The sequence below is a fragment of the Zingiber officinale genome, chromosome 7B, assembly GCF_018446385.1.
Source record: "Zingiber officinale cultivar Zhangliang chromosome 7B, Zo_v1.1, whole genome shotgun sequence".
Taxonomy (NCBI): domain Eukaryota; kingdom Viridiplantae; phylum Streptophyta; class Magnoliopsida; order Zingiberales; family Zingiberaceae; genus Zingiber; species Zingiber officinale.
This window is the reverse complement of record NC_055999.1, coordinates 109,108,551-109,120,812: the sequence shown is the minus strand read 5'-3', so window position 1 is coordinate 109,120,812 and position 12,262 is coordinate 109,108,551. Positions and strand designations below refer to the sequence as shown.

Genomic DNA, 12,262 nt, shown 5'->3' with positions numbered 1-12,262 from the left:
CGCTAGAATCTCAACTATGATGAGAATCCGTTTATTTAAGGATTAGTTAAGTCCAATAGAATATAATCATGATTTACTATTTAAGAGCCTCCCTAATATATATGTCCACCTCATCAATCAAATATTTAAAATTATAAAATTAAATATTTTACAATTTAAATATTTATGGATCTCACCCTTAAATATTTCAAACTTCATAATTAAACATATCACAAATAAATATTTATGAATATCACCCCAAAAAACAAAAAAAAAAAAAGAAATCGGGCAAAATTTTTTACCCATGATTTCTAATATTTCAATCTTCACCTCCGGTGAAAATTTGGAATTTAAATATATTTGAAAAAACAAACCCTCTCCAAATATCACTCTCTAATCCTACATGATTAGGTTTAATGATGTTTTTTCTCTGAGTAATTGCGTCAAACACCTGTAATGCCGCCGTGGCTGCTCTCTGTCTCCGACGATCGCCTTCGATCTCTTCCGGCGAACCACTGCACCGTTCGCTGCGCGATCGGCAGCCACACCCGCCTCACCTTCTCGTCCTCGACGGTCGCGCCACCGCCGTAGTCCGCTTTGGCCTGCTGCCTAAACCTGGACAGGTTCGTGATCTCCGACATCGATCGGCTGGGCGACGAAATGAGCGCTGCAGCTGCTCTGGAGGTGTTCGACGGAATGTTTGCGAGAGAGGAGGAATGGGCTTTGTGGATTTGGATCGCTTTGATCTCGAGAAGTCTCTTTTTCTCCATCTCTTGCTTGATCTTAATCAGCTTCTCGTCGATCGAAGCTCTTCCCTCGGCGGCGGATGCAGCAGATCCGATTGGCTCCAGATTCCAATCCTTCGAGAGCATCTCCGAGCTCAACGTCATCAGATCGGAGGAGTTGACGTCGCTCCACCGGCTCTTGAATACCACGTCTGAGACGATGATCTTGTGCTTGAATTTGTGGAGGGATTGATCTCCGCCGTCTCCGGTTTCCAGCATTGGCATCTTGGGGTCATTTTGCCCTAATTTGGCGGCGTATCTGTCGGAGGTCTTGCGGAAGCTGAACCTGGCGGAGGCGACGCGGGAGTCGCCATCGCCATCGATCTCGCGCTCGACGAAGAGATCGAGAGCGTCGCTGGAGTCGGAGGCGAAGAGGAGGCGGGCGCTGGCGGAGCACTGGAACAGCGCGGCGTCCTCTGCTTTGACCTTGACGCGGCAAAGAGGGCAGCTGGAGTGGGATTCCAGCCACCGATCAACGCAGCCGAGGTGGAAGGCGTGCCGGCACTTGGGAAGCAGGCGGAGCTTCTCGGCGTCGGTGAACTTGGAGAGACAGACGGCGCACTCGAGGCCGGCGCGGACTCCGCGCAGCGCGGAGAAGCGGAAGAAGGGGAGCGACTCGATGCCGGAGGAGCAATGGAGTCCGGGTACGAGGAAGCGTCCGTTTCCAGAGTCTTCCGCGGCTAAGAGATCGGAGGAAGATGCGGCGGCAGTGACGGCGGAGGAGTAGGTGTGGCAGAACTTGGCGTAGATAAGGAGGAGAAAGGTGATGGCGAACATAATGGAGAAGATGCCGATCACGATAGCGACGCTGGGGCGGAAAGATGTGCTGGAATTGGACGGAGACAAGGCGTCGGCATCGGACTGCTGGGCGCCGGTTCTGGCGGCCAGCAAATAGAAGATGACAAAGAAGAAGTAACTAGCCGAGGAGGAGGAGGAGGAGAAGTGGTAGGGGTAGGATAGGGAAGAGAAAGGCATAGCCTTTGGAAGTTCCGATAACCAAAGCCTGGTTTAACGCAAAAGTTCGCCGGAGAACATGGCGGAGGTAGAGGCGGTGTTGCTGGCGAGACAGGGGAAGAACTGTGTCTCGTCTCATCTCTTCTCCTCTTCTTTTAAGCGTGTGTTTTCGGTCTTCACCTCGAGAGGATCCCTGACGAGGAGACCGTACGATTCTCCGTCAAGATTCGCGTGGTGGTTTGATCAAAATTAGGCCGGTTCATATTTTGACCCGAACCAATTGAGACCGGCCCAAACGAACACCAAAAAAAAAAAAAAAGCAATTTGAAATATGCTAAGGGATCAAATTATATGATAAATCATATCTTGATTATTTTCTAACCAAAACAGGAAATTATACGATAAACGATAATTTTATCACGTTAATACAATGAACTTGAACTTGATATGATAGAAATAGTGCCTCCGTTGATTTATTTCCATTATAAATTAAACATATGGAATGACAATCATAATAAGCAACTTTGAGAATTCCCTTAAATATTTTCTTACTGTGTATAGAAAGATTTAAATTCTTTTTTCCCCAAATATAAATAAATACATTAATTCAATCTAAATAGTTATTTTTTCTTTGACATTGCATACTGAATAAATTAGAATTTCTAATTTGATCATAATTAGTAAGTCAGTTTATAACATATTTTATATATATATATATATATATATATATATATATATATATATATATATATATATATATATATATATATATATATATATATATATAACATTTCTTTATATAAATTTCTAACATATTAATATATCTCCTCAAAATATATATATATATATATATATATATATATTTTGTTATATAAATTTCTAACACATTAATATATCTCCTCAACATATTACAATACTCAATAAATACTTAAATTTATTTTATTTTATTTTTTAAAAAACCAAACACTATAACATAATTGGGAAGCCTGAACCCTAGAGTAAAATCTTAAAAAAAAATAGTTTAAAATTATAACCCAAAGCCTGAACCCTAGAAATAAAATTTTTAAAAAATATTTTTTTAAAAATTTTATTGAGTATTGTAATATGTTGAGGAGATATATTAATGTATTAGAAATTTATATAAGGAAATGTTAATTTTTTTTAATTGATTTTTTTAATTTAAAATATTTAAAAAAATCCAAAAAAACCGAGTGATCTCCTGCGCGCGCACAGTCGCGCAAATAGTTTAAAATTATAACCCAAAGTCTGAACCCTAGAAATAAAAATTTTTAAAAAAATATTTTTTAAAAATTTTTATTGAGTATTGTAATATGTTGAGGAGATATATTAATGTATTAGAAATTTATATAAGGAAATGTTAATTTTTTTTAATTGATTTTTTTTATTTAAAATATTTAAAAAAATCCAAAAAAAAATCGAGTGATCTCCTGCGCGCGCACAGTCGCGCAGGATATCAAAATCGTATATATATATATATGATCCTGTCCGAGCGTTGAGTCGACGGACGCTGGGGACGTGACACTCTCCGCTGTCTACGACTGGTGGTGTAGATCTCCGGCGAACCTGCAAAGAAGCAGAGCCGAGAGGGGTTTCCCGGCGACGACCCTCCGACGCTCAAGTCAGGTAGTGAAGAAGCAGAGAGACGTTACTGTGGCTACAGTGATCAAGATTGCATACCTCCGTCGAAGTCTGGGGGTTCTTATATAGGACCCCGGGGAGGCGCGGGCATGCTTCTCGATGCGTGCACGCTTCCCAAACCTACCTCAGTAGGGTTGTGTCAGAAAAGTACGCCTGACGCCATTCCGCAATCGTCCGAGCATATCCCGGATGTGACCGTGGAAGCTTCTACCGTACGACATTCTGTCCGCTCCAGCCGCCGACCATGCTGTTTGTCGGCGGCAGGTGTCTCGAGGATGAAGCTACCAGCTGTCCTTTTTGTCTCCTAGCGCTCTTGTTGTTAGAGTGTATACTAAAAGCCTAGCTTTTGGTATAAACATTTATCTAGAAATAAGAATCACATTGGTCAAATATCTACATTTATGATAAATGTAGTTGTTCAATTAATTTATATTGTAGATACCATGGTGTGTGATGTCACACACAAAGGATCATGTTATCAGTACCTTATAAATTATAAACAGTAGCTCACGACCATAATGGAAAGGAACAAACCATTGGAAGGTCGTAGTGTAATTAGGTATTAGTTTATCTTAACTATATAATTACACTAGTACACTTAGAGTGTATTGAGTAGGACCATTAGAGGTCGTTTCTTTTATACTGACTTTATAAAGAAACAAAGACCTCAGTTATTATGGAAGTGTGTGCTCTTAATCCTAATATAATAACAAGCACATATATTTGATATTTATTTCTTTAATTTATCAATGGGTGAGATTTAGTTCGATGAATCAATAAGCCCGATAAGTTGGGAAATGATATCACTTATAGTGTGTGTTGTTGACTATAGAAGGAAACTGTGTCCTAGTGATCTAGGTTGAGAATGTCCCCAAGAGGAGCTCATAAGGATTGTCATGTTAAACCCTGCAGGTGGACTTAGTCCGACATGACGATGAAGTTGAGTGGTACTACTCTTGGAGCTAGATATTAATTAAGTGAGTTGTCAGTAACTTACTTAATTAGTGGACATTTGTTATCTTAAACACAGGGAGACTAACACACTCATAATAAGAAGGAGCCCAAAATGTAATTTGAGATTGGTGCGGTAGTTCAATAATAGTTCTTTAGTGGAATGAATTATTATTGATGAAATTTAGTTGTGTGTTCGGGGCGAACACGGGATGCTTAATTTCATCGGGAGACCAAAACCAATTCCTCCTCTCAGTCCCTATCGTAGCCTCTAGTATATAGAGATTTATACCCACCGCATACCCACCTTCTTACCCATCCAATGGGGCCGGCCAAGCTAGCTTGGAACCCAAGCTAGGGCCGGCCAAGACCAAGTGGATGAGCCATGTGGGGCCACAGAAGCTTGGGTCCCAAGCTTAGGTGGCCGGCCACTAGAATATTAAAAGGATTTTTATTAAAATTATTTCTTATGTGGATATCATGATTTTAAAAGAGAGTTTAAAAATTAAAAATTTCCTTTTATAGTTTTCTACAAAAGATTAAGAGAAGAGATTAATCTCTTTCCTTATTTGTAGTTTAAAAGGATGGTTTTAATTTTTGGTAAAAACTTTCCTTATTTGTAAATCATCTACATGTTTAAAGAGAGTTTAAAATTTGAAATCTTTCCTTATTTGTTGATTAAAGGAGGATTTTAAATTTTAAGAAAACTTTCTTTTTAACCATGTTCATGATTTAAAGAAAGTTTAAAAATTAATAATTCTCTTTTATTAGTTTCTACAAAGATTGAGAAAAGATTTGATATCTTTCCTTATTTGTAGATTAAAAGAGATTTTAATTTTTAGAGATAACTTTCTTTTTATCCACATGTTTAAAAGAAAGATTTTAATTTATTAAATTTTCTTTTTATAAACCAATCATGAAGGGATTAAATTATTGGAGAAATTTTATAAATTTATGGAGACAAATTAGGAAGTTTTAATTAATTAAAACTCTCCTTGTTTGTAGCTTTGGTGTGACCGGCCATGTAAATTGAGAAAAGGAAAATTGTTTTAATTAAATAAATTTTTCCTTTTCATGGCAAAAGAATTAAGGAAGTTTTTAATTAAATTTCCTTATTTGCCAAGACCAAGGATTATAAAGAGGGGGTAGAGGCTTCATGGGGAACAACCTCTATTATTTCTCTCCTCTTTTCCTTGGTGTTGTGGTAACCTCTCTTCCTCTCTTCCTCTTGGTGGTGGCGAACCTTCTCTATTTGCTTGGAGCTCTTGTGGTGGCGGATACTACTTGGAGAAGAAGAAGAAGAAGGAGAAAGCTTGTATCCTTGGAGCTTGGTTGGTGGAAAAGATCTTCATCTTTTGGAAACTTTGTGCTTGGCGAAACTTGAAGAAAGGAGAAGAAGGTGCTTTGGTGGATTCTCATCTCGGAAGATCGTTGCCCACACAACGTCCGAGGTTAGAAGAGAATACAGTAGAAGATCAAGAGGTCTTTCTAAAAGGTATAACTAGTATTTTTTCTTTCCGCATCATACTAGTTATTTTTGGAAATAATACCAAATACAAGAGGCTTACGATTCTAGTATTTCGAATATGTTTTTCGAAGTTGTGTTCTTTTGTTTTATTTTTCCTTGTGATTTGATTGTTCTTTTCGGTTAACCTAAAGTTATTTTAGGAAATTAAATATTAGATTTCTATAAAAGGTTTTGTCTAGTCGGTGGTGGTTGCTCCCATATCCAAGAAGGTCATGTGCCTCGCCACGTCAGTACTGGGAACCAATTATGGAAATTAATATTTAATGGAATTAATAACTTAAGGTGATTTGGGTCGAACGTGTTAAGTTCCGCAGGAGATCCAAGTCAAAACCTAAAAGAACAAATAGATTAAGTTTGGATCAAACGTGTTAAGTTCCGCAGGCGATCCAAAATTTAATTTAAAAGAACATATGGTAGCTAGGAAAAGGTTCAGACCTTTGTACAAAATTTTTGTACAGTGGAACCTCTAGGCTTTCCGAGTAGCAACCAACACTTGTTCGTTCCCGGGCCGAGCGGAACGACCGCTCGACGCTCATGTCCTCCAAGAAGCCCTATTCACGTGCTCGGCTGGGATTGCGGATTACTGTCCTGCAGGTTATGTCCCCAAACATACCTCAGTAGGGTTGTGTCAGAAAAGTACGCTTGACGTCATTCCGCAATCGTCCGAGCATATCTCGGATGTGACGGTGGAAGCTTCTACCGTACGACATTCTATCCGCTCCAGCCGCCGACCATGCTGTTTGTCGGCGGCAGGTGTCTCGAGGATGAAGCTACCAGCTGTCCTTTTTGTCTCCTAGCGCTCTTGTCCGTTCCCGGGCCGAGCAGAACGACCGCTCGGCGCTCATGTCCTCCAAGAAGCCCTATTCACGTGCTCGGCTAGGATTGCGGATTACTGTCCTGCAGCTCGGTCGAGCGTCCTGGCCGCTCGGCTTAAATACTCTTTTACCTTGAGCGTCGGAAACCCGCCCCATGGTCGGGTTGTCTTTTGTCCGGACGCCTGGGAGACTCGGACCGGGCGCCCGGTCGGCCGGATGTCCGGGGATGGTCCGCCAGTCCGCTCGACACGACCTTGGTGTTGACCCTCTTAACTCTTGACCTCCACGTGTCGTTGACCCCCGCCAACGAGTGATCCCCTCGTCTTTACCACCGGATCACATGCCTCCCCCTCAAGTCTAGTCGAAGGAGGCATTAAGTCCGACTGACTGGACTATGAGTCTGACCAATCGACAGCCGCCTGCCAATACCGAAAGTATACCTCCGCTCGGCCACTATGGGCCGGTCGGCGAGTTGCCGAAGGTTGCCCCAATGGCATGTGATGAAGCTACCAGGGATCATCTAGGAATGCGTGTAAATCTCCGCCATTATGATTGAGCACGCGGGTTCTGCCTCGTGATGGGTCTCATTAAATGTCTTCCTCTAACCGAATGCCACGTGGCACGACTGACGTCTTCGTACGGCCGCCACCTTACGCCTGATGCGACGTCCGTCGGTTTGAAATGAACGGCGCGATGTGGGCCTAGGTTCCTGTGACCTGAATCTGACGGCTCAGGACGACCGGGCATAACCCTATAAAGTCTTCGCCCTTCTCCTTCACCGCACCTTCGCCTTCGCGTCCAGAAGCCTCCTCCTGCTCAGCGCCCCCGCGACCTTGCTCCTCAGCATTCCGGCGATCCCTTGCCTTCTTCCTTCGCTTCTCATCTTCTCTGTAAGGTTCTTTGTCTTTCCCTCTTTCTTTCTGTGTTTTCTTTGCGTTCTTTGCCGAATTCTCGTCCTTTGGTTACTATTCCGTTCATCTCCCCCAAGCCTTTGCCTTTTCTCCCAATTTCCATCTTCTCCACCGTTGTCCCGGCGATGGCAAGCTCCTCTCAGCCCGCGGACCTCGCTCTCAGCCCATGTTATACCACCATGGAGTCGCGGTTCGATCGGCGCGATGCCGAGAGCCCGTTTAACACTTTCGACATCCCTTCTGATTTCGAATTGATCCTACCTTCTCCTTCCGCTCGGCCACATAACCCTCCGCGGGGCACTATCTGTTTTTTCCGCGAATAGTTTACAGCCGGTCTGCGGTTTCCTCTCCACCCCTTCATCGTCGAAATTTGTAACTTCTTTGGCATTCCGCTCGCCGAGTTGGTTCCCAACACTTTTCTCCTTCTGTGCGGAGTTGTGGTATTATTTAAGATACACAACATTCCCCTCCGCCCGGAAGTCTTCTACTATTTCTACTATCCTAAGCAATCCGAGTCGGGCACTTATCTGTTTCAGGCTCGACTCGGCTTAGTCTTTTTTGATAAACTTCCCTCTTCCAACAAACATTGGAAAGAAAACTTCTTTTTTCTTCGTATGCCTGAGCGGCTCCCTTTCCGCACCATATGGCAGGTCGGACTGCCAACCTCTCCCGAGCTGAAGAAGTTTAAGACCCGACCAGACTATCTTCAAGCAGCGAATCTTCTAGCCGATTTGAAGCTCGACATCAACAAGCTTCTACCTGAAGGAGTGATGTATATATTCGGCTTGAGTCCGATCCGAACCCCGCTCCCGAGCAGCTTTGGTAAGAACTTCACTTGTACATTTGCCTTGAGTTCTAACTGATTTCTTTCTCCTTTCCTTGCAGCAAACATCGTAATGGAGTCGGTGCTATTCGGGATTTTGAAAAAGAAAGCGGTCGCGCTTGAAGCGACAGCGACCAAGGAAATGGAGCAATTGGGCATTGCTCCGGTCGGCTCTCACGAGGACAAGAGTGAAGCGCAGGCAGGGGAGTCGGCCGCTCAGGCTTCGCCTATGGATGCGACTGGCGGTGCAACTCCTAGCAAGGAACCGTCCGTTCAGGAGGAAGACTCCTAACCTGAGGACAAGCTCCCGCTCAACAGGAAAAGACGGCGAGTTGCGAAGCCTCTCCGTTCTGCAACCTCCGCAGTGCAAGTGTCTGAGCGGATGGACACCGCCTCTCAACGCGGCAAAGCACCATTGGTTGAGGTGCTCTCCTCCGACCGGACTCCCTCTCAGCTGGATGCGTCTGCGGCCCCCATCGAAGCGGTGCCGGTCAGCTCCCTTCCTCTTGCACCACGTTGAGTCCTCCGCTCGGGCATTTTGTCCACAATGTCCAGCCTGGCCTCTGATCCTTTGGAGTCCGCTCAGACAACTTCGGGCCGACGCCGCACTATTATGGCCACCCTGCATCTCCCAACTGAGGCGTTCATGGCCGAGTCTGATCGCCAGACAACTCCTGAACATATGATCATTATGAAGGGGCCCCTCGCTGAGATGTGGGCGGACGCTCGGGCCCGTGTGGCCATGATACCGCTCGACAAGCTGGCTGACAGCCACATGCAGCAGTCCACAGGGGTAAGCTTTATTTCCTCTTCTTTATGTAACCATCCCGATCGACCTTTTAACCTTTCTGTGTTCATCAGCGATGGGTGGAATAGATTGCTGTCTCCAACCGCTTGGCTATGGTGGAGGAGGAGCTGAAGAAGCTGAAGAGTCAGGGCGGCCCGTCCTCTTCTCGAGGCCCTTCTTATGTCGAGCTACAGAAGGAGCTCGCCAAAATCAAGGATCTGTTAGAGGCCGAGCGAAAGAAGACGACCGACCAGGCATACATGTTGGACCAGTTTGACAAGGAGGTCAAAACCTATGACTGCAAGATTGAGATAGCCACCACTCGGAAGAACACTGCTATCGCGGATCTGGACAAAAAGAATGTGGAAGCCCGAGCTCTGGAGCAGCGTGTGAATGAGCTAGCCGAGCTGCTAGAAGGAGAGCAGAAGGGCCGCTCGGAGGAGGTGACCAAACTCAAGGACGACGTGAAGGCCCTGCAGGAGGCTCTAGATGCTTCCCGTGGCACCTTGAAGGAGTACCAAGAAGCGGAGCCAGTCCACGTCGCAACTCTGAGGCAAAAATACATTCGCTCGGCGGAGTTTGTGGAGAAGGTTTGCGATCGGCTGGTCATCGCCTTCGAGTTGGGCATCACTGCCACTGCGGACTATCTGAAGTCCAAGGGCCAACTCCCCGACTCCGTGGTCATCCTTGTTACAGAGCATGCGGCGCTTCTCACTACCATCCCGAAACATATTTTCGACTACCTTGAATGAAGTATTTTCTGTAATTCTACCGATTGACTAGACTTTAATTTTAATGTGGCATCTGTAACTTTATCCCCAGTCGACGGACTTTTTAAAAGTAATTTTTAAATGAATGCCAACTTTTGCTGCGTTAACCTTTCATTCTGGATGTTCCTTGTAACTGTGCAGACCGGTCTCTCGACCTTTTTCCCGCAGGGAATTTTTTAACTTCTTTGATCGGTCAAACGACCTCCCACTCTGATTGGGACTTCTGAGTTTAGTGTTTTTCTTTACTACGCTGCTCGGTCAAACGACTGCACGTTTTACATGGACTTTCTGCTAGTGTCTCGCTGAAGTGCTTCAACGCGACGCTTTCTCGTCTGGGGGGTTTATAGTCGTCAGTCCGACTCTAGAGTTTAACGTCGCCGCTCGACGGTCTTCGGGCCGGGGGGTTTATAGTCGTCGGTCCAACTCTAGAGTTTAACGTCGCCGCTCGACGGACTTCAGGCCGGGGGGTTTATAGTCGCCGGTCCGACTCTAGAGTGTAACGTCGCCGCTCGACGGTCTTCAAGCCGGGGGTTTATAGTCGCCGGTCCGACTCTAGAGTTTAACGTCGCCGCTCGACGGTCTTCAAGCTGGGGGGTTTATAGTCGTCGGTCTGACTTTAGAGTTTAACGTCGCCGCTTGACGGTCTTAAAGCAGGGGGGTTTATAGTCGCCGGTCCGACTCTAGAGTTTAACGTCGCCGCTCGACGATCTTCAAGCCGGGGAGTTTATAGTCGTCGGTCTGACTTTAGAGTTTAACATCGCCGGTCCGACTCTAGAGTTTAACGTCGCCGCTCGACGGTCTTCAAGCCGGGGGGTTTATAGTCGTCGGTCCGACTCTAGAGTTTAACGTCGCCGCTCGACGGTCTTCATGTAGGTTGTCGTTCGACGAATAACACTCAGACTCCGTAAATTTTCTTATCTTCAGTCCTGCAGCCAAAGGATACATACGAACGGAACGTACATGAAATGAATTACACTGGTGCACCTTTTATCCATCACGGTACGGCTAGAGATGGTTTGCGCTCTATGGTCGATCTAGCCGCCGTCCGCCTTCATCTTCCAGGTAGTAGGCACCCGATCGAAGCTTCTCGACGACTTTAAAGGGCCCCGCCCAGGGAGCTGCCATTTTGCTCACATCGCCGACCGACTTCACCTTCTTCCATACAAGATCACCGACCTGGAATTCTCTGGGAATTACACGCCTGTTGTAATTCTGCTTCATTCTCTGCATGTACGCCATCAGCCGGACGACTGATTTAGCTCTTGCTTCGTCCACTAGGTCCAATTCCAGCTGCCTCCGCTCGGCATTGTCCTCGTCGTAGCTTTGGATCCGATCGGACTCCACTCCGACCTCAACTGGGACGACCGCCTCACCGCCGTACACCAAGTGGAATGGTGTTACTCCCGTTCCCTCCTTTGGGGTTGTGCGGATGGCCCATAGTACGCCGGGCAGTTCATCTATCCAGCTTCCTCCTATGTGATCGAGGCGAACCCGAAGTATTCGCAGGATCTCTCGATTGGCCACTTCGGCTTGACCGTTGCTTTGAGGATATGCCATGGAAGTGAAGTGTTGTTCGATGTCGTATCCTTTGCACCTTTCTCCGAGCTCCTGACCAACAAATTATCGGCCATTATCCGAGATGAGTCGACGAGGGATGCCGAACCAACAGATTATATGCTACCAGATGAACTTTTTGATCATATGCTCGGTTATCTTGGCTAATGGTTCGACTTCGATCCATTTGAAGAAGTAGTCGACTACCACTAGTAGAAACCTCTGCTGACCGGTCGCCATGGGGAAAGGCCCTACGATATCCATGCCCCATTGGTCGAACGAGCAGGATACTGTGGACGCCTTCATTTCCGTCGTAGGCCTATGAGAGAAATTGTGGTACCTTTGACAAGAAAGGCAGGTAGCGATAGTCCGAGCGGCGTCTTCCTATAAAGTTGGCCAGAAGTATCCGGCCAGCAGGATCTTCCTAGCCAAAGACCGACCGCCCGGATGACCTTCGTAGGATCCTTGGTGTACCTCTTGCAGAATGTACTCTGCGTCCTCCGAGCTGACGCACTTTAGCAGCGGTCGGGAAAATGCCTTCTTGTAGAGTTGGTCCCCGATGAGAGTGAACCGGCCAGCTCTTCTCCTCAATAATTAGGCTTCCTCCCGATTGGACGACGTGGCCTCCGATCACAGAAATTCTATTATGGATGTCCTCCAATCACTCGGGAATGTAAGACCTTCCATCCGGTCGATGTGCGCCAGCAGGGACACTTGCTCGATTGGTTGCTAGATGACGACCGATG

At 45.7% G+C, this 12,262-nt stretch overlaps 1 protein-coding gene across 1 annotated transcript; it reads right to left on the bottom strand.

The window, feature by feature from the left end:
• Positions 1-414: 414 nt before the first annotated feature.
• LOC122004053 (E3 ubiquitin-protein ligase ATL42-like) lies at positions 415-1,860 on the bottom strand. Its single transcript, XM_042558995.1, has one exon. It carries the CDS (start codon positions 1,737-1,739, stop codon positions 423-425), a length of 1,317 nt encoding a protein of 438 aa, XP_042414929.1. The 5' UTR covers positions 1,740-1,860; the 3' UTR covers positions 415-422.
• Positions 1,861-12,262: the final 10,402 nt, after the last annotated feature.